This window comes from Mesoplodon bidens (genome assembly GCF_964165515.1).
Source record: "Mesoplodon bidens genome assembly, chromosome: 5".
Lineage (NCBI taxonomy): Eukaryota > Metazoa > Chordata > Mammalia > Artiodactyla > Ziphiidae > Mesoplodon > Mesoplodon bidens.
The window spans coordinates 112,286,870-112,311,380 of NC_138161.1; the positions used below are offsets into that span (position 1 = coordinate 112,286,870).

Here is a 24,511-nt window from a genome sequence, read left to right on the forward strand (position 1 = left end):
CTCTGAGGTTGTGGTGCGCAGGTTCCAGAGCCTGTGGGCTCTGTGGTTTGCAGCACACAGGCTCTCTCGTTGAGGTGCGTGAGCTCAGTAGCTGTGGCGTGCAGGTTTAGTTGCCCCGCGGCATGTGGGATCTTAGTTCCCCGACCAGGGATTGAACTAGTGTCCCCTGCATTGGAAGGCAGATTCTTTACCACTGGACCACCAGGGAAGTCCCAAAATCCATATACTTCTTTTTTTATTATTTTTTATTATTTTTTTATATTTTGCTTTATAACAAATTAAATCAGTTATACATATGCATATGTTCCCATATCCCCTCCCTTTTGCGTCTCCCTCCCACCCTCCCTATCCCACCCCTCCAGGCGGTCACAAAGCACCGAGCTGATCTCCCTGTGCTATGCGGCTGCTTCCCACTAGCTATCTACCTTACGTTTGGTAGTGTATATATGTCCATGCCGCTCTTTCACTTTGTCACAGCTTACCCTTCCCCCTCCCCATATCCTCAAGTCCATTCTCTAGTAGGTCTGTGTCTTTATTCCTGTCTTACCCCTATGTTCTTCATGACATTTTTTTTTCTTAAATTCCATATATATGTGTCAGCATACAGTATTTGCCTTTCTCTTTCTGACTTACTTCACTCTGTATGACAGACTCTAGGTCCATCCACCTCATTACAAATAGCTCAATTTCATTTCTTTTTATGGCTGAGTAATATTCCATTGTATATATGTGCCACATCTTCTTTACCCATTCATCCGATGGGCTATTGTAAATAGGGCTGCTATGAACATTTTGGTACATGTCTCTTTTTGAATTATGGTTTTCTCAGGGTATATGCCCAGTAGTGGGATTGCTGGGTCATATGGTAGTTCTATTTGTAGTTTTTTAAGGAACCTCCATACCGTTCTCCATAGTGGCTGTACCAATTCACATTCCCACCAGCAGTGCAAGAGTGTTCCCTTTTTTCCACACCCTCTCCAGCATGTATTGTTTCTAGATTTTTTGATGATGGCCATTCTGACTGGTGTGAGATGATATGTCATTGTAGTTTTGATTTTCATTTCTCTGATGAGTAAAGATGTTGAGCATCCTTTCATGTGTTTGTTGGCAGTCTGTATATCTTCTGTGGAGAAATGTCTATTTAGGTCTTCTGCCCATTTTTGGATTGGGTTGTTTGTTTTCCAAAATCCATATACTTCTTAACACAGCCTACAAACCATTTAGAGTGGGTTCCAAACTTCTTAACGTGGCCTATAAGCTCCTGTGTATTCTGGGTACTATGTATCTCTCATCTCTGGGGCCATGCTATATCAGCATTTTTTCAGCTCTGAAAATATGGCAAGCCCTTTCCCACCTCAGGATCTTTGCAAATGCTGCTCCCTCTGCATGGAATGCCTCTCATTCCCTGCATATACCCCTTGGTTAATTCCTACTGATCTATCTGGTATCAGCTTAAATGTCACACCCTTAAAATGGCTTTTCTGCAACACCCCTACCCCCAAATCAAATTTGCCTCCACTGGTTTTTTTTTTCTTCATAGCACTTTTAGGTGGGTGTTTATTAATAGTTTTGTATCTCCCCCTCTCCCCCACCGCCAATAGACTACTAGACTGTAAGCTTCATGGGCACAGGGATATTCTCTGTTGCATTTATCTATGTATGCCCAATCCCTATCGTAATTCCTGGGATATACTAGTTGCTTAATAAATAATTCCTGAGTGAATAATTCCTGATGTATTCTGTACATCTAATAATTGCTCATTAGGGGAGTTCCCTGGTGGTCTAGTGGTTAGGATTCGGCTTTTTCATTGCAGTGGCCCCAGTTCAATCCCTGGTCGGGGAGCTGAGATCCCACAAGCTGCGTGGTGTGGCCAAAATAAAAAAATAATAAAATCACAATCAGAAAAAAAAAAATCTCAAAAAGAAATGTTTCAAGATAAGAAGTTCTGATGATATAGCAAGTAAATGTTGGATTTGATTTAAAGACCTTGAAATATGGGATTTGAAATAACTGTTGGTAATGTTTAATCTCAGTTACACTAACATTCTCTTAGGATTGCCCTTCCGGCTTCTGTTGCTTTCATATATGTCCCATATGTATCTACATCCCATCTCTAGATACTAGAAAGGATCTAGGCTCATTTCACTTCCTCTTCCTTCCATCCTTTTTTCCTTCTTTGCCAGCATAGTGGCTTTTAGCCTTTTTATATTTGAGATGGACAGTAATTCAAGTCCATTTGATCATTAGGAGGCCCAGGAACTCTAAACAGGTGAAGAGGCACATACAGTGTAAGAGCGTTGTCACAGCCTTGTTGTCTGGTACATTTCTGTCCGCACTTTCTTCTGCCTTAAGGTAATGTTGCAGTGTGTGTTACATGCTTTTTTTTGCACACACAAAAAAAGACATTGCTATCTATCAACTCATTAAAAATGTAGTTGTATTTATTATATTCACAATCCTACTCACCTTTTCCTAAACACCACATGTGTTCTTGTTCATTTATCCCATGATTCAGATACTTGTGATTGTAGTTTAAACTTTAAAAAATTGTTTAACTTATAAAGGCTTTAATATCTTTAAGCCTTTGACATTTTTAATAGATACAATCTTACCCAACGCCCTTTGTGAAAGTTCTGTCTTCTCTGATTTCCACTCCCCACCAAATGAAGTAATTGTCATGTTCTGAGCAGCTTTTATCTGTAATCAAAATTCTGTACAATAGATTCTAACACTTACTGTCTCTAATTATATCTCTAATATATCTAACTAGTTTTATGTAGGCTGGTGAAAGGATAAAGGATTCAAAGAAAAGGAAAATTGTACTTCTCAGAGGTCATTTGGACTTTTACAGAAGCAGAAATGAAATGCTGGTTCATCCTTAAGGTGTGATGCAAAATCCTCATGTCCTGCCTTCTCACATCAAAGCCATTAAACTGAATTATAAAAAATCTAATTTGGATTAATATTGAAAAGATGTTGCTCTTATTCATGCCAATTCTGATCAGTTAAAATGAGCTCTTTGACTGGATTTGTTTCCCCTGTCGTAGGAACAGCACAGGACTCATTTGTTTCTAAGGCTATTTTGCTAAAAAAAATTTGATGTACTCAGTTTTATTTCTATATAAAATCATGTTTAATAAATCATGCCTTTCATTTCTTGATTAATGTGGTATGAGGTATTGAAATAATTTGAATTAAACAGGTGGAAAACTGTGTTTAATAAATGATAGGGTTTTTTCCCCCAACTATTCTCTTTCTGCCCTATCAATATCTTAGTAAACCATTTGAAAGTTTGTCAGTGACCTTTCCTTTTCTAATTTTACTGACAAGATCTGTCTGCCTGCCTGTCTGACATTTTGCTAACATAAATGCTGCCTTCTGTTTCTTCTCTTTCTCTTTTGCAATTTAGTCGCTGTCAGGTGTGAATCAAGTGGGCTGTGCTGCTACCCTGCCTCATTCTTCTGCCTTCAGGCCTCTTAAGGTATATCTTGTTATTGTAATTTACCAGGAACTTTGAGGAGGGGATTTGCAGGGGAGGTCTTAAATTTCCCAATGGGTTGGTCTAACAACAGTCTGAAATCTAGGATTGTATGAAATATAACTAAGCTTATGAAACTAAGTTTAACATTAATTTGAAATTTTTTGGAAGTTTTATTATGCCAGAAACATAGAGCCTTTGTTAATTCTTTGTATTGAGATTTTTGTTTGAAATGTCCTTCTAATTTTCTTATCAAAGGGTTGGGGGTTTTTTGTCATGAGTTACTATGTTACTTTGGTTAATATATGATATTGAGTTAACTCTGTTGTCTGATGTGCATGCAAAATAATTTGAGTATCAGTCCCCCAAAGTGTCACTGCCAAAACCCTATTACAGTAGAGGGTCAGCAAGATATGGTCCCTAGGCCACCTGTTTCTGTAAATAGTTCTAGTGACATACAGCCACTCCCATTTGTCTATGGCTGCTTTTGCACTTAAAAGCAGAGTAGGAATAGTTACAATGGAGATTATATGGCCTGGAAGTCTAAATTAAAAACCTGTGGTATTTTATTTTTTAAAGGCCTCTAGGGATGGTAATTCCATACTTATTATCATATGATACCTAAGAAATGACTCATAATCCTGACTGTCAACAAGGTCCTCTCCTTGTCTAACTTATATCTGTCCTCCTGTGGTTTACACCTATTTCTTCTTTTCTTTCCAGAGTGGAGATTTTCTAGTTATTTAGCAGTCCTTATGTGGAGAATCTTTATATTTGAAAACTATTATGATGCCACCCTTGTCTTCTCTGTAAATAAGCTTTGGCCCTTTTATGTGCCTTTCCTAGCCTGTTTGTCCTTATGAACTTTCACAAGTTCTCTGCCCCCCATTTTGGCTCCACAGTTCCCAACTAGAAATATATCCCTCATTAGAGCCCATGTGGTACTGAGCATGAAACAAGGGTTATTCACGTCTTATGCTGAGCATTAGGTTGGCTTTTTCCATTTTGGTGTTCATTTTTCTCTGTATCCATTGTAATTCTCAGATGTTTTAGTTATATTCCTAAATGATAATTAATTTCTAAACTTTGTATCTGTTGTTTTCCTAAATACTTAATTTTGCTTTTTGAACATTTAAAATTTTCTAATTTCCCGGAATACTTTCAGATTCTTGCATCATGTCCTTCTAAATGCTGACCCCAACTTTATAACATCTGTAAACCTGATAAACCTTCTCTCTGGTTATTATTGAAACTACACATACCTGGATGACTCCTGAAAAAACTTTATAATTCTCTTCTCTATTAACCTTTTGCTAGCCTTTCTCAGCTAGGTTCCTTATTTGAACTACAAAGAAAATTATTTGAGGGACTGTTTTCAAAATTTTTTCAAGGAAGGTGTATAACTAGTACCATTCTAGGTATATAGGAGAAAAGTTAATTCATTACACTCAGTGGATACCTTAGGGCATTGGGGCTTATCCTCCCCTAGAATTATAGTTGAGTAAGGCCAAATCTGAATGTGCCAGAAGTTGTGTAACGTCTAACATTCTTCCTGTCAGACCTGCTGCACTGTCAAATGATTAGTTTAAAAATATTTATTCTTTATTTTTTGGTATCTCAGTTACTTTGCAGCAGGTATATACTATCTTTAGGCATGATTTTATTTCTTTTGTTGCTTAAATAGGCACTAAAAGTTGACTTTGTATCAGTTTCCATTTTTTGCTCTCCAGTTCTCCAAAAGTTCTCAGATATACTAGTCAGTGGCCTCAGCGTGATTTGAACTAATTATTTCAGTATCCTAGAATGTAAGCAGTTAGATTTATAGTTTCAATAAAAATATATTTTTTAAATCACCATTTTGTAAGTCCCCTCTTTTCTGGCTTTGTTTTTCATTACACCCAACTGTATGTTATCTTTTGGTATTTCTGGAGGTAGAGAACATTTGCTGCCATTCAGTGCAATGTGTTTCCGCTCTTCCTTCTAATCTAATAGAGTTGTCTAATAACTTTATTGTTTTATTCCTAAATATGTTAATGTTTCTAGTCTATCTCACTGTAATAGGCCTTTTTAAATTAAAAAAAATTTTTTTTCCTCTGTATCTGGAATAATCTCTACTTTTTATGTTTTTCTGTTTGTACCATTGGTCCTAGCTTTCTCCTTCCTACCTCATCTTCCTTGAAAATAAGGATAGTATTTTGTTTACTTAAAAAGGTATCCAGCTTTTGCCTCATTGGCCCATTTATTCCTTTTACTAGTCCGTGTTGCTCTTATTTTAAATTAAATTTGTTATTTAAATTTTCACTTCTTCTCAGCATCCTAAACTTAGTTTATTGGCATCTTTAAACTTGATGAACATGTTGTCTTTTTCACTAATGAAGATGTAATACATTGCTTCACTCAGGAGTGCAGCTTACTTTTTAAGTCTTAGTTCTTGGCCTAAGAGTATCAAACCAAGGAATCATTACCACAGAATTGTCTTTCAGATCAGTCCAAGAATTTTCTCAACAGCATGGCTTCTGTTTATTTATTTATTTATAGCAGTTAAAATTTCCTGTCATCATTAATCTCACCTGACCCAACTCCAACTTCAGATAAAAGATTTCTGAAAATATTGAAAACCAAAAGGGAGAAAAAAGCATGGGAGTGTGTATGTGTGTGTGTATTTGTGTGTGTGTTTTAAAGTCATTCTGTTCAAAAATGTGTCTCAGTTATCATAAATTATTGAGTACAGCTCAATGATTATTGAATATAACTAGCTATCAAGGCCTGAAAACCTGTTGTTATTCTAGCTTTTCTTGATTCTACTCCTCTGCCAAGTCTTCAGTATTTTTAACCCAGCTAACCAACACTTCCTTTTAAATTAGCTTAACTCCATTCCCTTTTTTTAGGTACACTCTATACCAGTTGAGCTAGTTCTTCCTCCTTTACAGTTCCTTTGGTCAATAAATTGAAAACATCTTGGACTCAAATACTGGTCTCAAAATACAGCTATCATCTTTAAATACCTCATTTCCTAACTGAAATGAAGAAACCTTCATCACTCTTTCTTAAAACATTACTCAAGGAGGGGGGTAGGAATACTTTAGAAAGTATGCCAGCAAAATACTATTATAAAATAAAATTTTATTCTCTTCTATACATTTCTCAATAAAATTTTCTGCCTTAGGATGATTTCATTTTTCACAGTAGGAAAGGCCTGTTATATAATAGGACTATCTTTAGAGAATGCATTACATAAATCTTGTATTCTCTAGAATAAGTAAAGTTTGGCCTTGGGGGGTGGTGGGATGAATTGGGAGATTGGGATTGACATATATACACTATTGATACTATGTATAAAATAGATAACTAATGAGAACCTACTGTATAGCACAGGGAACTCTACTGAATGCTCTGTGGTGACCTAAATGGGAAGGAAATCCAAAAAAGAGGGGATATATGTATACATATAGTTGATTTACTTTGCTGTACAGTAGAAACTAACACGACATTGTAAAGCAACTGTATTCCAATAAAAATTAATTTTAAGAAAAGTTTGGCCTTAAAAAATATTCAGAATTATTATACCAAATTCTCATTTCTAGACTTAATTTTGGAGGAGAGTTGCATGTTTTTTTTCTTTTATTGATATAATCCCAAATGTGGAAAGAGGTACTTTCCATAAATGTGGAAAGTGCCTCTTCTTGAATAATAATTATTGATGTATCTATGTTTCTCCACAGAATGATCACAGATCTAATGCTATATCAAGTTCACCTACAACAGAAACAGGTAATAGACACAAAAGTGCAATTAACCACATCCCAATTATAATTCTTTACCAGGATTTTCCTGATAAATTACTCCTTAGATGGCTGTGGCTTCCTTTTCTGAAATGAGAAATCAGGCACAAAATTGGGAACTCTGCACATTTTTCACTTTTTAATTCATCTAGTCATTCAACCACTCAGCCATTTGATATGAAAAAATGAGCAAGAGCTAGCAGGGCTGTAGGTTTGTAAGAGACTATATTTAATATATTAACATTCATTTTGCCTTTATTGATATACCAAAAGTAACATGACAATTAAAAATACATACAAACAGGGATTTCCCTGGTAGTGTAGTGGTTAGGATTCCAGGCTTTTACTGCCATGGCCTAGGTTCAATCCCTCGTTGGGAAACTGAGATCCCACAAGCTGCGCGGCCCGGCCGCAAAAAAAATAAAAATAAAAATACATACAAGCAGCCCTCCCACTTTCAGGGTTACTTTTCTTTTCTTCTTTTTTTAAGTATTTATTTATTTGGCTGCTCCGAGTCTGAGTTGCAGCATGTGGGATTTTTAGTTGCGGTATGCGGGATCTTTTAGTTGTGGCACGTGGGATCTAGTTCCCTGACCAGGGATCAAACCTGGGCCCCCTGCATTGGGAGCATGGAGTCTTAGCCTCTGGCTCATGAGGGAAGTCCTGGAGGTTACTTTTCTATACCAGATTTTATATTAATAAACAAAATTATCATTTTATATCACTGCAATATTTAACTTTTTTCTTCATTTGCCATTTATTGAACTTTTGTCATGTGTCTGTTATTATATTTAATTTTTTCCATCTTCTTTAATCTTATTTTGCTTTTCCATGCTGATTCAGTTCATCATTCCCCTGCATATTCTTTTCCTGCTGCTATTCAGAGAAACCAGGCCCAGCGCCCTGAAAGCTTCCTTTTCAGAGGAGCTGTCAGGGCAGAAACAAATAAAGGTAGGTGGCAGTGCTAAAAGGGGCATTGGAGGGGGGGCGTTATACAATGACATTATACATTACATACTTTTAAACTTCTACCCTGGGAATTCCCTGGCAGGCCAGTGGTTAGGACCCTGCACTGTCACTGCCAGGGCCCTGGTTCAACCGTGGGTCAGGGAACTAAGATCCCGCAAGCCGCGCGGTGAGGCCAGACAAACAAACAAATAAATAAATAAACTTCTACCCTGAGGTGTCACCAAGGCAAAAGTTATAAACTGCGTTTGTCTGTGATCTCACTGATACTAAAGGAAGAGAATCTTAATCTTGTTTGAATTCATTTTGGTCAGAAAGTTTCTCAGTACCACCTAAAAGCAGGTTATAGTGTTTGAACAAAAAAATTACTCTTTCAGGGCTTCAGGGAATGTCCCTTCTCTCTGTAGTGTGCTCTTTTTCAGATTTTTCTGTTGGTAAAAGCTGTTTTCTGTGTTGTTAAAGAAATGAATCAGTAATTAAAAAAAAAAACTATTTAGTCTCATGGTTTTTAGTTAATGTGGCAAATTTCTGCCTGACCCCCAAAGAAGTTACCTAGAAGTGGAAGCAGACATTTCACTCCCAAAATAACTATTTTTAACATAACTGATAGATACACTCACAGTGAGATTTAAACTCAAACCAGAGATGCACTGCTGTTGGGATTGTTAATTAGCATGGAGAACTGTTTACATTATCTGCTAATAGTGAACCCTTGTATATCCTATGACTAGCAATTTTGCTTTCTGAAATATGTACACATCTGTACCAAAAGATACGTCCAAATTATTCATAGCAATATTATTCATAATAGCCCCAAACTGAATGTCCATCAACAATAGAATGGATAAATAATTGTGTATATTTGTACAATGGGATACTAAATAAGCAATGAAAATGAACACATTAATATACACAGCAACGTGGATAAATCTTATAATGCTGATCAAAAGAAGCCAAACATAAAAACATACACACATATAATATGGTTGTATATGTAGAAAGTTCAAAAATGGACAAAACTAATCTGTGGTGTTAGAAGCCAGGAGGTACATAGTTAGAACCTCTGGTACTAGAAGTAACTGTTGGGTACTGATACTGATGGGTAGGGAACATGAGAGGGTCTCCTGTGTGTTGGTAATGTTGCATTTATTGACTTGCTTGTGTCTGCTTTGTGATGATAATTTATTCAACTCTTTGCTTATGATTTGTCTAATTTTTTGCATGCGATATTTTTCAATAGAAACATTTTTAAATGGATGTAATCAAACACACAAAGTAGTTGAGCCAAATGGGTAATGGACATTCGCTAGTTTTTCATACTATTCTCCCTATTATTGTGCATATTTTTAAATTTCCATAATAAAAACTTTTTTAAAAAGGTCAGAGTCCAGAAGTAGAAAGTGCTGTACTTTCAAGGAAACTGTGATCAGGTGGATCTGAGTATTTTTGCAGCACTGGCAGTCGCCTTTCTATCTTACATACCAATATTTTTTAGGTCATGCGTCACCCCTTCTTTCATCTTCTGCACCTACCACTGATTTTAAAGATCCGGTAACAAGACAGAATTCAAGACAGAGAGAAGAAGAGCTGGAATTAATAGATCAACTACGGAAAGTATGTACATTGCCTTTGAATTACATTTTTCAGTGATCCTGGTGTAGCCCATAATCCTGGCATCACTTGTTCATTTGACTTATAATTTTTAATAGAATCAACAAGTGCCCATTGTGTGCTCTAATGCCCATTGTGTGCTGTGCTGCCCATTGTGTGATGAATTTTTTCACTTATTTACTAGGAAAATGAGATGGGTTATTCCATAAAGCTCAACCCCTGACCCTACTCATTTAAAATTTTTTTCTGCCTCATGATTTAAAGAAATCTTGTTAGAGTAATAATAATTCATATGTATGTACACATATACATATATTGATACATACCACACTTATATCATACATAGTGTTTATTTTAAAATTGGATCTAGTTATTTTTTGTTTTTTAGTCAGAAAATTATAAATGAATTCTGTTGTGGAACTTTGCAGCACTGTCACCTGGCTGCCATATATATATATATATATATATATATATATATATATATATATATACCTATGATCTCCTTAAGTTATTGACTTAGGATAGAAAGATAAAATAGAGATTGTGGTACTTAAGTTATTTGCTTTTTAACTTGATTTCTAATTTAAAATATTCCATTGTGACTCCATTATGTCCTGTGTGTCAGCCACTCTTGAATTAATATATTTCACATTTTCCTGTTCTTTTAGCATATTGAGTACCGGTTAAAAGTATCTCTGCCTTGTGATCTTGGAGCAGCTCTAACCGATGGTGTTGTTCTTTGCCATTTGGCCAATCATGTGCGGCCTCGATCTGTCCCAAGCATTCACGTTCCCTCACCAGCTGTAGTAAGTTTATAATGCTTAAAAAAAGTTGGCTCTTCATCAGACATTTGTTAAGTACAGAGGCAGGCACTGTGCAGAATGCTAAGGGTACAAATATGAATAGAGTCCAGCCCCTGCCTTCCGGGTCTCACTTATACTAGAGAAAAAGTAAGCATGTAAACAATAACTTAGAGCTGTGTGTGATGTTATAAAAGAGGTATGTAAGAAGTGTGCTATGGGAATACAAAAAAAGGGGCCACTTCAACTCTGCCTGGAAAGTTCAGGAAAGCCTTCCCAGAGGAGGTAAAATTTGAACTAATTCTTGATGTATGAATAAGAATTTGCCAGCAGTACAGAGAGGGAGAACCGCATTCTGGGCATAGTATTCCTAGACCAAAAAGCTAAGGAAGATCATGGTGTATTCAAGGATTTCTTAAGTTGTTCAGAATAGATCATTCACAAGGTGTTGGTGTAAATGGCAGAGGATGTAGCTAGAGAGGTAAGCTAAGGGCCATGTGACAAGGGACTCATGTCCCATGTCAGGGAGATAGAAGTTTATCTTAGTGTAGACAATCAGGAAACACAGAAAGAATTTGAGAGGAATAATGTGATTATAATTGCAGTTTAGAATGATGAATATTTCAGGGGTAGAAGTGACATGATTGAGGGACCAACCTCAGGTGGAAAATGAGGCAGAATATACATTCAAGATGACTGGCAGGTTTTTTTTAGACTGCTGGTTATATATGGACATCAGTATCAGGATGGCAACCCACAAGAGAAAGAGCAAGTTTTAGATTGACACAACTCTCCTTTTTCTTCCTTCAAAATTTTTAAATATTTTTTTCCATTCTTTTTAATTTATTTATTTGGCTGCATCAGGTCTTCGTTGCAGCATGCAAGATCTTTATTGCAGCAGGTGGCTCTTTCATCGTGGCAGGGGTTCTCTTCATTGCAGGCTTCTTTCTAGTTGTGGTGTGTGGGCTCAGTAGTTGCGGCGCACACCTTCAAATTTTTATTAAGAAAGATTTCAAACCTTCAGAAAAACTGAAAGAATAACACAAAGAATACCCTTAAAGCCTCCACCTAGAGCTGACATTCACTGCATCTTGCCATCTTGCTTTGTCTATATTTATGCGTGTTCATATGTGTGTGTATTTTAATTGCACGACTTAAAAGTTGCAGATGTTATAACACCTTACCCCCTAAAGATTTCTGAGAATTGTCCTAGGCCACCTTGCTCTTACCCGTAGCCTGAAGCCAGGGATGAACAATGTGGTGGCTGAGCCCTCTTCCTCAAGGTGGGAGTGCGATGTGATTCATTCACAGGGCTCCCTATGGGATCAGGCTGAAACTGAGAAGGGACAGCTCTGAGCCCTTAGCAGCCAGCAGGGAGTGGGGGTAGGAAATGAGGATGGGTGCACAGGCTAAGTACAGAGACACTGGGTGAGGCACCAATAGCATCCACTAGTTACATCCAGATTTCCCCATCTGCTCCTCTGCCCTCACTAGTCCACACACACAACAGGAGGTAATCAAGGTTTCCACAGTGCATTTGATGATCATTTGATGTTGTGACAGCTCTTTTGATGAGTCTGAATGGATAGTGTGCATCTGTAACATGCTTAGCAGTGTCTAACCTTTTCAAAGGTTTTGCCCTCATCTCATTTTCTGGTCACTTGTTGTTATTTAGCACATACTTCCTGATGCAAATCCTTTACTCAAATTGCAGTTGTATCTAGGCCTATAGCTTGCCACTCTGGACATTCATCTTGCTGCCTCCCCAGATGCAAATCGTTTAAGTCTCCCAAGGACCTTTGATTCTAATTATAAAGGCTGCTTTGTTACCAAGGTCCCAAGAGGCTGATATGGCCCTTTCCCCTCTAGCATATCCAAAAACAGAGTCATGCATTTGCTTCTAAAGAAAATAGGTAGCCATTTTTTTATTTAGTGACCTCAGAAAACAGGCATTCAGCTTTGTGTAGAAAAGGCAGAGAGGAACATTAGCGCTACCAAATCAACTATGCCCCCCAAAGACTTGAAAGACTTGGTTTTGCTCCTCAAGGTGGTGATTAAGAGAACAGGAATTGACATGCTATTTGGCAACGCCAGAAGGGGAAGGGCTTATTCATACTTTGCATTCTTCCCAGTTTCTGTCAGCTGAATTAAGAAAAATAAATTTTTTTAGTAATAAAAAAAGACAAATGTATCATTCTTCATTTTCAGGGAAAATACTTAGGAAGTAGCAAGGAGCTCATGTAGAAAGTGGAATATGAGAGTAAGGGTGACTGAGGTTCTTTATCTTCATCAACCAAACATAGTGCCTTTCATTTAAGAATGTAAAATATTTACATACAGGAAAAATAAAACTATTTTATCAATGTTAAACCACTTAGAGACATAAAACACATGGACCTTCTTGTCAAAGAAACATGATATAACATGAAATTAGAGCATTTAAAACTTGCTAACGAAATCAACAACAACATTTAGTCATATTTATTGAGCAGCTAGTCAGTGGTAGGCATTCTGAACAGGATGAAAGGTACAGAGATGAGTTACAAGTGGTCCATTCTCTCAAGAACATGAATTCCTCTTAAAAAGTAAAATAAATAAAAGAGGTCTTTCCTGAAATAGTATCCTCGACACTTAAAAGCAAGTAGGCCGGGCCTCCCTGGTGGCGCAGTGGTTGAGAGTCCGCCTGCCGATGCAGGGGATGCGGGTTCGTGCCCCGGTCTGGGAGGATCCCATGTGCCGCGGAGCGGCTGGGCCCGTGAGCCATGGCCGCTGGGCCTGCGCGTCCGGAGCCTGTGCTCCGCAGCGGGAGAGGCCACAACAGTGAGAGGCCCGCATACCGCAAAAAGAAAAAAAAAAAAAAAAAGCAAGTAGGCCTACTAAATAAAATTGTTTAAGAGGGGATCTTTTGGGTTAATAAATATATAAATATAAAATATAAATATAAATATAAAGTTGAGAAACACCTCAGTATGCAAAAATTCCCAAATTATAACATTTGGGAGTGGAAAAATGGACTCTGAGTCAACCAGACGAAAACCATCCAGTAATTTAATTGAAAGCAAAAAAAAAAAACCCTCACTTTTAAATTATGATACTGATTATTATGAATAAGTCAATATTGCTTTAATGGGGATACTGTTACAGTACTAGATTTCAGTATAAGTATTTATATCTATTTTTCCTTCATACTGAATTGCTCTCCCTCATATTAGACCATTTCTCCCCTTATTTTGTTCTTCTGACCATACAGAGAGCTTTGTAACTTACTTTCTTAGAGATTTTTCCTGATGAGAATATAAAATTAAAGCCAAATACAAATGAAAAACCGTAGCAGTTTCTTTGTGGCTCCATTCACACATAGTAATTTATTGTAATTCTTTGAAAAGCTGCTAATTAGATCTCTGAGTGTAACTTATAAAACACTTTCATGATGTACTGTAGGAACCAGGCTTTTTTTCCCCCCCAGTTCAAGAAATGATCCCTCATTGTAAGGGGAGGTCATAAGTCCAGGTATTTCGAAAGAAACTCAGAAGGGCACTTGTACTTGTAACCATTAGGTTATAATTCATCTTTCTTTGTTATTTTGGGAGGATCTATGATGTATGATAAACTGCTGTTAGATTGTTCAATAGGCATAGGTTTTAAGTAGTACAGTTCACATTGTTAGAAGTGCACTATTGAATCATATAAACAAATCATTACAAATATTGTGATGTGACGACAACTCATTGAAAGAACCGTATCACCATGGAAGATGACCTGAAAACATGCTGAATCATTTCAATTTTCAAATAGCAAAATCATTTATTTCTTGTTCCTTTCAGTCTAGTTCCTTTCCTCTTGCTGAAATTATTTACTTTCTTCCCCAAAACCCACATAAGATTTCTTATTCAGATCGGGCTGTACATTACAGAAATGAAACAGGCTCTACATGGCTATCCAAAACCATGTGTTATGTCATCCGAAGTTCTGGAAAAGCTTTTGGGGATAGCAGGTTCCTCTGATATTTGACTTAAGGCAAAATCATGAGTCCTTCTACACTCCAGAGTGATAGGGAGTCTATACCCCTGGGTCCTTTTAACTAGTCATTCCATTGGACACATACAGAGCGGGGATGTGTAGCCTGGGATTCATGCACTCCTAGGGCTTCCAGCACTCGTTGAACTCCCTAAAATTGTATGCATGTGTATTCTTCCCAAGAGTAGATTCACAGCTCTCATCAGACTATAAGAAGGAGTTGTATCCCAATTATGAAACACTGACCTACATCCCTGGGGTTTAGACAAATGCTAAGAGAAGGAATGACTGGAGACAGATGATGGTTCCCCACTCCATTTCCCTTTCATCAGTCAGAAATCTGCTCTTTGTAGGGGAAATCTCAAAGGAATCTTTTTATTCTACTCCTCAACCCCCCACCCACACACATTTAGGGTGCTAGTACTCCTCATAGAGATAACGCTGAGTTGGACCCCAGGATCACTATTCTGAGCTTTCTTTTCTTTTTGTCTTAAATGGTGGTGACTCTTGGACCAGTTTCTTACTTAGCAACACGAACTCTATCTTTTTATCCTTTCTTTTGCACAGAAGGAAACTTGTTTTTCTGCCTATGCAGTAAGACCTATTTCATTCTGCCCTTCCAACATCTAAGGGAGATGTTTCAGAAATGTAGGGGTCCTTCTTTTATAGAACGACATGCCCAGGTCCCCTTCTTTTGCTAGAGTCTCACATTCATGATCCACCTGTGCACACAACGCCCCTAGCCTTCTCTCCCAAACTCAGATCAAGATTCTGGTCTGCTTAGCTAAGGTCCCTTCAGAATAAGGGAAGCTAGTTGCATTGATTCTGCTTCCATTTCTACTGGTATATGGAGAGGGAGTTTCTAGCTAATGAAAAATTCTTCTAAGTGAAAAGCAGTTGTCCTATGTTTTCTTTGCCCAGTTTCTCTTAAAGTTAAGCCCATATCCCAATAGCTTTCACCACAGTGACTTTTCTATTACGCCTCAATTCACCTTACCTAACTCTTAACTAGCAAGGAGTTAAAACCATAACATCACTCCTACCATGAAAACCCGCTCTTTCACATGTAAAAAGTCTAAGAGAAGTAGCCCAGCTCCAGCGTGAATTAGCCAGTGTGAACCCCCATGATTGTTTTTCTCCTTCTGTTAAGCAGATTCTGATTCTATTTATGTTTCACTTTTTTTTTACTTTTTTACCTCAGTTAAAGAAGAACTTGGCATAGGCAAGAAGGGGTGCTCTCCATGGAAACCTGTTATCTTCTTTCTAGACTTAATTTTGAAAGCTTTTCAATTTGAAATTTTAAAATTATTATTACTCTCCTTCCATCTCAGTTGTTGCCTTTTATAAAACTTTTATGATAAAGCCAATCCTAGTGCCTGCTGCGTTTCTCAGGCCAAGATTATAGTTCGTTCAACCATTACTATGTAGTTATCTTATTTCCTCTCTTCTTGGCAACAGTATGATATTCCATCTTTGAAGAAAACCCAGATATTCACAAGTGAAACCGTTTTTTTTCTAGAGATGGTACAGGCTTTCATCTGCTTTGTAAAAACCACAGGTCAGATTTCCTGCAAATGTTTGGCTTCCATGCCTGATACGTAAACCAACAGATGAATTTAAAAAATTGAGTTTGTTAATCACTTTGGGAAATGAGATTCAGATTTCTTTCTTACATGATAACCCACTTGGCAAAAAATTTTATCACTTTAGGTCATGTGATACAACTATGTTCTAGTCATCAGAGATCTTTTCAGAAAAGCAAGCTTACTAGTTAGTGACTAGGGAAATTTCCTATGGGAAATTTTCACCCTTTGGAAAATGGTTCTTTAATCCAATCTTTTAAAATTCAAATGTTTAAAAAATTTTAAATATAACCGTTGAGTAGAGACATGATGCATCTGTAACATATTTATGAGCAAAGGCTATTGATTTTTTTTTATTATTATTACTGTTTTCTTTAAAAAGACTGAAAGGAAATGAACCAAAGTGTTAATAACTATGATTATATTTGAATGACTGAGCTGTGGGTAATAATTTTCTTGTTATTCCTCCAAATTTTCTTTGGTGTATATTGCTTTAAAGTGGAAAAAAATTAAACCATCCTCCTAAAATTTCTCTATTTAGCACTTGCCTTACAAAAATCAAAGCCCATGTCTAAAGTAGGGGGTGGCAAACTATGGGCCACAGGCCAGTACCTATTTTTGTAAATAAAGTTTTATTAGAACACAGTCACTCTTATTTGTTTATATATTGTCTGTGGTTGCTTTCAAGCTCTTAGCAGATTTGAGTAGTTGCAACAGATCATATGGCCATGAGGCCTAACAACTTTATTATCTGATTCTTCAAGAAAAAGTTTGCTGACCCTCTGGTCTAGAACATTCAGTTTATGAAGCAGTTGGCAAGAGTATTTTTAGTTAGCAAATTTTTTTAAACTTTGCTAATAACACCACGTTTTCTTTCCTTTGCAGCCTAAATTAACAATGGCAAAATGCAGACGAAATGTGGAGAATTTCCTCGAAGCTTGCAGAAAAATTGGTGTACCTCAGGTAATAAATTTATCATATTTTATGTTGCTAAATAAATTTGGGTATTATTTTCTTAAAATCTTTTAGAAATGCAGGTATCTAAAATCTTACAGGGTAGTTCTGAGCTAAGTTGATAATTACTAACATGATTTTGTGTTACTAGAGTCAGTCATTATATTTTGAGCAGTTTCCCTTAATTATTTCCAAGGACCAAGCAAAGAAATCATATACACATGAATTTCAGTATGTTGTAGTAAGTAATTAGTGCTAAGTAATCAAAAATAGTTATTCTGATTTTTCCTAAACGCCCCCACTTGCTGATTGACTTGTGTACAACTTCATACACAGTAGAGTCTGTGCTTCAGAATAAGTGCATCTCAGACTAAGAATGCTTCAGTTGGCTTCAGTTTTTTAACACTTGCTTTAAGAATGCTTCAGTTGGCTTCAGTTTTTTAACACTTGCTTTAATGCTTTTAAAAAATGTTTATTTTGAAATAATTTTAGGCTTTGAGAAATGTTGCAAAAATATCACAGAGAGATACTGTATACACTTCACCTAGGTTCCTGGACTGTTAATACCTAACATAAATGTAAACATAGTATGTCATCCAAACCAATAAACATGTAGACAGTGCTGTTGACTAAATTGCAGACTTTATTCAGACTTTACCAGTTTTCCACTAAGCCCTTTGGAACTGAACACACAAGAGGCCATTTCTAGTCACTTGTCCTGCTCTTGAGATTTTTTGCTTCCAGGTTCCTCAGTTAGAGCTTTATTGCCCTTTAATAGTACAAATAGTTAAACTTTTACCCTTTAAAAAACAATTATGTTAAGTGTGGCACTCTTAAAAAATATTATATATAGTGACATATATAGATAAATTTAAAGAAATAAAAACTGGTGCCATTTGATACTTTTTTCATTAACTACAACCATTACAGTTCTTGTCACCATATTTTGTCCAACATTCAAGGAGAAAAACATGACACTTTTCTATCACCTTCTTAATTAGCTGTCAGAAACCTACTGTTGGCCCCTGGACTCAACAAGTCCACTGTTTCTCTCGAAGTTAAGCCCTTGTCCCAAGGGCTTTTCCTGACAATGACTCATTTTACCCAGTTCACCATTCCTCCCTTTAACTAACATGAGTTGAGAAGGTCAAAGCATCATTTGTCCAATGAACACCTTTCCCTTTCAGCTCTTTCACAAAGTGGAAGAGAGCCCAGCTCCACAGAGCAGCTGCACTAGCCAGTGTTAGTTCCCATGAGTGTTTTTTCTCCTTTTATTAAGTAGATTGTGATTCTACTACTTATTTTTTACTTTTTTCTTTTGCATTTTTTAAGCTGAGTTATAAAATAACTGAAATTTACATTTAGTGGTAGTTAGCAAGGATCTTTTTTGTTCCTGTGGACAAATTCAAAGCAAATGTATTACCTTTATATCATATTGTTTTCTGAAGGCTCATCATCTCTTTTAGAACTAACCATTTTTAAACATATTGAGAGCATTAATAAGGTTTCTAGATAAATAGCATACATTTCTCCATATTAACAGGCAGGTTCTAATATTCACATGTACACTCTTAACATTCAGTGTTTCCCTTATGCCTACTTGAGATGATCCTACCTGACCATCACAAGCATGCCCAGTACCTGCCCCAGTTCCATAGCACAGTGTCTTTGAACAAGAGAATGTGGCATGGGTTGGTGCAGGGAATGGGACCAGAGGAAAAATATGAGTGATTAAAAAGAGGCACCACATACCTAGAGAGAAGAGTGCTGAAAACGGCCCCACACGGCAAGACGTGCTGGCACACTTAGCCTATGTCAGACCTGTAAAGGACTTCTTACAGTCATTGTACATGTACTCTGGGCTTTACAGAACTGTCATCTGTCTCAGATTTAAAGTCTATACACTGAAATTCTTTTAGAATATAACCGCCATTGGTCAACAAAATCAAAAACAGTGTGCCTTTTAAAGCATGCATTTTATTCCACCATTTGCCAAGCAGTGGTTAACAGTATTTATTTGAAGGCAGGAGATAGAAAAAATACAATTTTAAAAGACTGGGTACTAAAAAAAAAAAAAAGACTGGGTATTTTTTCCAGGGTGGTTTTAGACTGGAGTTCTTGACACATCCTCCTTCCCCTCCCTTTCCCCCCACCAGAAAGAGTAAATGGACATTCCATATGGGCCACCTCTTCCTTCTCCACTCCTGCCTTCCACCCAAGTCTCACCACCACCATCACTAACACTTTTAGATGGGTTCCTGTTATGCTGCTACTTCTGCTAAAACAGTTGATCATTTTCGTTAAACAAAATGAAGGAAAATGAATAAATACAAACTCGTAGGTTTAAACTAACATTCTCAGGTCCCTCTGCCATGGGAGGGAAGAAGAAACCTATACCTCTTCTTCTTCCTTTGTTCTCCCCTACTTCTGGGCATTATGACCTTTACCTAAACATGACCACCTGCTATGTTTCACTTGTAAATAAAATCAGGGATGTAATAATGATCACTTTTGAAAACAGATAACATAAAACTTAATATTGAAAAATTTGTCAGATCTTCTGTCCAGAAAACATGTATAAAGGTGAGTGATTTCCCTTATCAGTATAACTTTTTAAATGTTTACAAGTCAAATTATGAATGAAACATTGAAGAATAAAGTGATTGTTAAAAACCTCCAATAAGGTTGGGCATATGGATAGTCTGTTTATTATTATGCTTTTATTAAATATATGTTACATTCCAAAAACTATAGTTGGTGATAAAAACTTCTGAGTCCAATATCTTATGTTCTGGAGTTATTATATGTTATGTGTGAAAGAATATTTTCCTGTTATCAAGTCCAGTAATGCTTTTATTTATTTAATTTCTTAATCTGTGAACTGGAGGGTTTGGATGATCTCTAAGGCCCATTACAACTCTAGATTCATTCTGTACAATTAGTAAACAAGACTTGGTTAAGATGGACTTGACTTGATTTTTAGAGGAACACCAAGTCATTCAGTACACCTGACTTCCAGGTAATAAGTTTCCCCTAATTATTATGCTTTCTTCATTCTTTGAACCTTCTTGACTCACCTGGCTTTCTCCAAAAACTTCCGTCTCCTCAGCCCACCCCCAGGTTTTGTCCTTGCTTTCTGGCCTATTTTTTGTTAATAGGGAAGAATGAATCGAGAAAGAGGTTGCCTCACCCACTCAACCACTCTCAGGCCTCACATAACCCTAAGTCAGCATCCACCTCTGTTCATTTTATCCTGAATGTTCATACTAATCACCAACAATTTTATTCTGCTATTTAGTAGTAAAATCAAGCTGAGCACATAGAGGATTCTTTGTGGTTTTGTTTTTCAGCATTTTGATTCATCATAATAAAAAATGTTATGGGATATGTTTCTTTGAATATGACTGAGATGATCATATTGAATTCTATACTCAAATCTGTATTTCTGATCCACTGACTTTATTTTTCTGTTTTCCTTTCCTGCTCACACTTTGGACAGGACAATCTTTGTTCCCCTTCTGACATCCTTCAGCTAAACCTCAGCGTAAAAAGAACTGTTGAAACACTACTTTCTCTTGGGGCACATTCAGAAGAATCCAGTTTTGTCTCTCTATCTATCCAGCTTTTGAGTTTTGTGGCATTTTATTGTACTTTAATGTTAACTCTCTGTATGCTTTATTACTGGATCTTCCCCCTCTAGCCGAAAGTGCATTCCAGTGATTTTTCCATCTCATTCCTGTGCTTGGTAAAGGAGGTTTGTTTCTCATTCAAAAGTATTTACATATGTGCTTTTTTTAATTGGTTAGCCATCAAAGAGCTAACCAATAAAGTAGATAAATTCTTTCCTCATGTGTCCAGATGAGCAGCTTATCACATTAGGAAGCATTTATGATTGCTAACAAAGAGCAGAAAGACCAGTATATTTTCTTCTGCTCATTTGTCCATTCTCCTGGCCTGTATGTGGCCTTGTTTCTCTTATCATAAATGCTGAGCAGGGTCTACTAATACAATCCTGAGCCTGTTGTTAGAATATGAGTTAGAACTTTATTTCCAAATGGCATAATAAAGTTTCCATCTGGCCTTCTTTCCATGCCTCAACACAACTTAAGTGTTGAAATTGTGAGAAGTATTAAAATTACGAGTTGCTGAACTTTTCAACAGCCGTTCATGAGGAAACAGTTGTACCCCTTATGTTCTGGGGAGCACCTGGTCACTTAGATCTCTGCATTGAGCTGTGCCCTGAAATCCTGAAATCTGTCTTTATTGGTAGGCACAAGTCCACCTAATAAGCATCTGCTCTCTGGACATCTGGAAGGCACTGGCCATTTAATCTTAATAATTTTAATTTGATCAGAATGTTCAGTCCAAAGATAATGTAGGTTCCCTAGATTGCTATTCTGAGCCCATTGTGTACATTGGAAACAGTACACAAGCAAATTATCTGGAGCTGACCTTTCAGGGGTAGGCACCTGTCTGCACATTTATTATGTTTATTATCTTTAACTTCACTTCTAGAATCCTATTTAGAATTTAAAATTGGAATTTATGTAATTTCCAATATATTTGAACCATCTTAATAGGTGAACTTATATTTGATAGGCTGTTGAGGAGATTATTTCTGAACAGTAGCAGGTAAAGAATTAGGCAGCAATCTCTGTTCTGTACCCAAGGCAATGAATGCCTCTTTCAGAATGCTTAGTATATTAGCTGCTAGCCTTAATGCTTGAAAGTACTTTATAATTGCATTCAGATTCTGGTTCTCATAAATAGTGTTTCTGAACATTCAGGAATCTCTGAACTCTGTTAAGAAAATTGGACAACTGAACTCACGTATGAAGGAAGATTGTGAGGAACCATATCATGTTGTAGAAGTCAATCTGAGGATCTGATTGCTTTGGTTTTCTTTCATATTAAATGGGAAAATTATTTAACACATTAAAAACCTTTTATTTTTAATGCTGAAACATTGAACACTGTGTTGAAAACAGCAGTAGTGCCTTTTGGAGTTGGGGGGAGGTTTTTTTTTAAGATGTCTCTGAGTCAGAGATCATTCAGTTTTGTGAAGTTCTGTCCCTTTAAAAAAACACATGGTGTTTTATGTGGTTTTGGGGGAGTAATGGTGCATTCTCTTCAGAACAGAGTTCCCTCTAAGCCAGCTAGAAGGTAAATGTGCATCTGGAAAGCATAAGCCACTGAGGGAATGTGTAAGCCACCGGCTTACAGGTCGCAGGGCACCCCTGGAAACAGAGATCAAGGAATCGGCCTCAGAGGAAATATGTCTCCCCCCAGAGTAAAACACCCTGCAGGTTCATTTTAAGTATAGTTAATCTGTACTTCAGTTGTACTCAGAAGATTTATTCAAAGTTGCTAGTTTCTTAAGATCAAAAGATTCCATTTACCTTGTTTTATCAAGGTAAGTATTAAATAAAAAGAAAGTGATTAAGAAGCACAAGTACCAATAATGGTTCATAAAACATACTTGTTATATTTTTTATTGCAACTGGTTTTGTAAAACTTCCTAATACTATATTAAGTGCCAATGAAAAGCTGAGAAAAATCCAGTTATCTTCTTTTATAAGTATGTATAGTCTTTTTCAGTAGAACCAGAATTCCACTTTCATTCCTTTAAGAGTAACCTCTTCTTTCTTTCATCTAATCAATGATAGATGTTATTCTTATGATATGCCTTTTTGTCTTACAAGAAAGGATTAACCAAACACATTAATGAGGTAATAAACAAGATAGAAGTAATTTAACTTGCTAAAGCAAACATGTAAATGCTTTTCGAATATATGTTAATTAATGTGTTCCTGACTAAGCTCACATCATAGTTCTCCAGCATAATTTAATCCATTAAATACCAGGATATAAAATACTTTTTCAAATGTAATTTCTTTATTTAAGTTCTGTAATTCAAGTTTTTAAGTAATTCAAACCGGGCCTTCCGTGAATTATCCAGTGTAGGGGATATTTTCTCAAATACTTCTAAATCTCAAGGATATACCTCAGTTTCTTCCTGTGATCCCTGCCTGGTCTGAGAACCTGATTTTCATAGTCAGGACTAAATGTAGAGAGCATTCCTCTCTCATGCAGTCTGAGTTATGGCATGAAACTATCTTGCATTCCTATGGTTTGTAATTTCCAAAGCGCTTTCTCCTACAATATTATATCTTTAGGCTTCAGCCATCCAGTAACTTGGAACTGTTTCTCTATTTTCACCTGCCTCATTTTACTGATCTGCATTGCTCTTTTATCAGCGGTGAAGGATGCTGCTTTTACTCCATAGTATGTTTATCTGCTGTTGTATGTAAAAGTGTATGTAACTTGTCCATTTTCTAATATTCAAAATGATCTGTATGTACTTTTAGATGTATTAATAAAAAAAAAGTGACGAGTGTCAGGTACCATCTCTGTGTAACTCATATTAACAGAGGTCAGATTCTCAGGTACTGACTTCTCGTATCTCAGTTCATTATTATGAGGGAGAGAAGAGATGCTTATTTTTTCTTTTCAGTTCTGTGATGTTCATCCTCTTTTCTCTTCTGTTTGTTTTTATGTTACATTGTCCCATTTCAGGAGCAATTATGTTTGCCTCTCCACATTTTAGAAGAGAAAGGTTTGAGCCAGGTTGCGCTGACGGTCCAGGCTCTCCTGGAACTTGCCCCGCCCAAGCAGCAGCAGCACCAGTTATCTGCTGTGTAAGGACTCCCAGCACCGTGGGCGTTGGCCTGGCCAAAACGAAACAGGACAGCGTGACTGCTGCTGTGAGCCGTCTGCTTAACAAAGCGCTTACATGTTCTTAAAAGGGACTGTTTCCATGATTCCTAACAGGAATATTTTGCTTCATTTCTCCATTTTAGGGGAGGTTATATCCATTTGCATTGAATTGTTTATGAAGACACGGTTGGTTTTCACAAATGAAACTTAATTCTGTCATTATCGAGAACCCAACACTGAAGCCTAACCTGGCTGTGCTTTTCTAGAGAGTAGGCTCTTTCACATACTGAAGACTATCTTCTCAGAAGGATATTTGTCTCTCTTGAAGGCACAGCCATGCTGTTATCTTTCCCTGTTTCCAAGCCCTCTGGTATCCACTAGTTTCTAAACGTGGTTGTTCATTAGAATCTCCTGGAGAATTTGTTAAAGTACAGATTCTCACTCGGTTGGTCTAGAGTGAGGCGTGGGTATCTGCATTTCAACAAACATTCCAGGTGTTTCATGTAGTGGAAACCACTGTTCCAAGCTAGATATTTGTATAATTTGGGGGGAGTAATGACTTCACCATGTTTTTCAGCTCTATTATGACTACTTGGACTGTT

At 36.9% G+C, this 24,511-nt stretch overlaps 1 protein-coding gene across 5 annotated transcripts in view; it reads left to right on the forward strand.

Moving 5' to 3' along the window:
• LRCH3 (leucine rich repeats and calponin homology domain containing 3) overlaps positions 1–23,996 on the forward strand; it is a 129,046-nt gene extending 105,050 nt beyond the window's left edge. For 2 of the 5 annotated variants that reach the window (XM_081236084.1, XM_081236085.1), the window contains 7 exons: positions 3,411–3,482; positions 7,202–7,250; positions 8,105–8,212; positions 9,723–9,841; positions 10,507–10,644; positions 17,124–17,201; positions 20,692–23,755. In XM_081236084.1, the coding sequence (XP_081092210.1) occupies positions 3,411–3,482; positions 7,202–7,250; positions 8,105–8,212; positions 9,723–9,841; positions 10,507–10,644; positions 17,124–17,201; positions 20,692–20,892 (765 nt within the window). In that variant the 3' untranslated portion in view covers positions 20,893–23,755. The other 3 variants (XM_081236087.1, XM_081236088.1, XM_081236086.1) reach the window with 3 other exon arrangements.
• The last annotated feature ends 515 nt before the right edge of the window (positions 23,997–24,511 follow it).